General features: G+C 39.5%; 1 protein-coding gene across 1 annotated transcript in view; it reads left to right on the top strand.

The window, feature by feature from the left end:
• The first annotated feature begins 1,031 nt into the window (after nt 1-1,031).
• LOC101846340 (mucin-3A) overlaps nt 1,032-2,699 on the top strand; it is a 4,877-nt gene continuing 3,209 nt past the window's right edge. The window contains exon 1 of the mRNA XM_013080441.2: nt 1,032-2,699. This exon is cut by the window's right edge and continues 965 nt beyond it. Within this exon, the coding sequence (XP_012935895.2) occupies nt 1,067-2,699 (1,633 nt within the window). The 5' untranslated portion in view covers nt 1,032-1,066.

Here is a 2,699-nt window from a genome sequence, read left to right as displayed (position 1 = left end):
CGCTCATTCGTTCATTCGTTCATTTATTTATTTATTTACTTATTTATTTATTTATTTATTGTCATAACGTCCATCGTTCCTTCTCCCTCGTCAACTATCTGTCACCTTTTTTCTTCCGTACTTTTAGGTAACGCTATCCTTGGCAGAAGAATTTTAATCTTATTCTTATATTATTTACCTTTCTGCTTTTACGTTTTCATAGAGGCTGAATATTTTCTCTGATATCCTCATTCCCCCCTTGAATTATTTAGGTTATGACAAACATACTGATGGATTTTGGGCCCTTAATTTTTCTGATTAAAAAAACACCATTTTTTCAACAAAAAATATATTCATTTATTGATTTATTTATCGGTATGTTTGAGGTGACCCTACCAGTAAAAAAGTTACAAGCACAAAGGATTCATTCATTCATTCATTCATTCATTCATTCATTCATTCATTCATTCATTCACTCATTCATTCATTCATTCATTCATTCATTCATTCATTTGTCTGTCCGTTCGTTCGTTCGTTCGTTTCTTTCTTTCTTTCTTTCTTTCTTTCTTTCTTTCTTTCTTTCTTTCTTTCTTTATTGATCTTTTATTTTTTCATTTTTATTTATCTGATAAATAAGCCAGGTAAATCTATAGCCGACTTGACTTGTTTTGAACTCGCTTGAGTTGATCTTCATTTATGTTAAATTTTTTCTCGGGCCCCAGCACCAGTTTCTATATATATACAGATCCCAATGGTTAAGTTGAACTTCGGATGAGTTGATTTTTTTTTTCCCTCCATCGACGACATTAACTCGCCTATAGTCGATCGTATTTTTTTTTTAAATAAATTTTTTCTTACTTACAATAAAATATTTAAATAGATAACAATAGTAAAATAGTAGCCGTGGATGGATGGATGGATGGATGGATGGATGGATGGATGAATTAAAACAAATTACTATTTTGATATGCTCGAATTAGTGAAGATGGAATCAAGATTAACACCGAATATTTCCTCTTCTCCCCCCCCCCCCCCCTCCCCAACAGAAATGAAGGACATCAGCACCGTTTCGGTTATTTTGGACAATATGTCAGGACCCAAGGAAATTTTGCCAAGCTCAGTTCTAAACGAACCAAGCAGTATGACTATGTCCGCTGTGACGTCAGAAAGACCTGACATATTAAGCATGATGGACTTGGCAGGACATCTCATCGAAATAACAGCATTAAATGAAGAAATAGAAACAGCTTCTGATATCCCAGCCCCTTCTGCAACCCTTGCATCTGAAAAAAGTGAGGTGCTCTCTATGAATTCTTCTTTCCCTGAGGCTGAAGAAGTGCAAACGTCTAGTTTTGCTACTCAGCAGTCAACATTTTCTCGGTCAGAAATCGCATCGCAAGAGATGCTCAGTGTGGTCTACGATTTTGGCTTGGGTTTAACGGAGCCTGTTCCTCTGTCTTCAAACATGGATGTTCACCGCAACTCCTCGGGTGTCATGTCTTCAGCCAAATCATTAGAGAATCTGTGCACACCTACCAGCAGCACCCCATCAACTCAAGACCAGGAACATGACGTTTACCCCCCGTCCACTTTCAGTAATCCCAGAGAAGCAACCATCAGCACTAGCGCAGGTGATTCTTTCAAAGAGGAGTCGGTTCAAAGTTATATTGGAAATCAAGTGAATGCGTCTGACTATCTGAAGAATTATACATTTTCACACAACGACCATGAGTATTCGTTGTCTCAACAAGACTCGTCCTTCACAAATCTAGTGAGTTCTTGTACAGACCCAATAATACACGCTTTTATCACAGGTGCAAACGATAATACTTCTGTTGGGGACTTCCCCAAGACTCCTCGTGTCTTTAGCGCATCGTCTACACATCATAGCAACCCTGCCCCAGCGCAGACAGATGTCAGTTTCGATTTAGATCATATCCAGCCTTCGTTCCCATCGTTTGAACAATCAGCCAGTACACCCGATATTTTGTTACCTCACGTTGATGGCACTGTTTTGGATACAGGCTCAATGGCCTCTCAAAACATCTGTCTTTCCTCATCTGCTGCTCCCGAAGCAAATTATACCGCTCCTATTACTTCAACACTCCCTATGTTAGACAGTGCTTCGGACGATAGGTTTCATTTCGCTTCATTCTCAGAGAAAGAATTTGACCCGACAACAAATCAATCTTATGTAGACATAACAGACGCCTTCATTGACAGTGCCACAACAATGGCAGACACATGTCCAGTTTCCCAACCGAAAACATCAAACAGTTTCTCCCAGAACTCATACCAAGAGCCGACAATGCAACCCGCTATTGGTGCGTATCGTGGCACTCTGGACTTAGTGATAAGTACAACAAGCGATCTGCCTCAAGGTGCCATTGAACTAATCTCAAGCAGTTCTACAAGTCAGGAAACTCCCAACTTTATTTCACCCGAATCTTCCTCTTATAACTATTTTTCACTTGCTCAAAGTATTCTAAATTGTACCAATATTGTGAACTGCCAGCCCTCTACGTTAGGCGAATCTCATACAGAACAACCCACATTTTCAGACTCAACGCCCACGGTGACTTGGGACTTGGATACCGACTTTGTGACAGGGAATGATGGAGAAGAAATAGAAAACAATTTTGTGGAAGAAAACGAGGTGGCAGGAACGGTAGGCAACTTAGACATTCTTTATGACACACCGATGGATGCTTTACAAAATC

Source organism: Aplysia californica, unplaced genomic scaffold (genome assembly GCF_000002075.1).
Source record: "Aplysia californica isolate F4 #8 unplaced genomic scaffold, AplCal3.0 scaffold00086, whole genome shotgun sequence".
Lineage (NCBI taxonomy): Eukaryota > Metazoa > Mollusca > Gastropoda > Aplysiida > Aplysiidae > Aplysia > Aplysia californica.
Note: the sequence above shows the minus strand (reverse complement) of the source record. Positions and strands in the feature narration are given on the sequence as shown.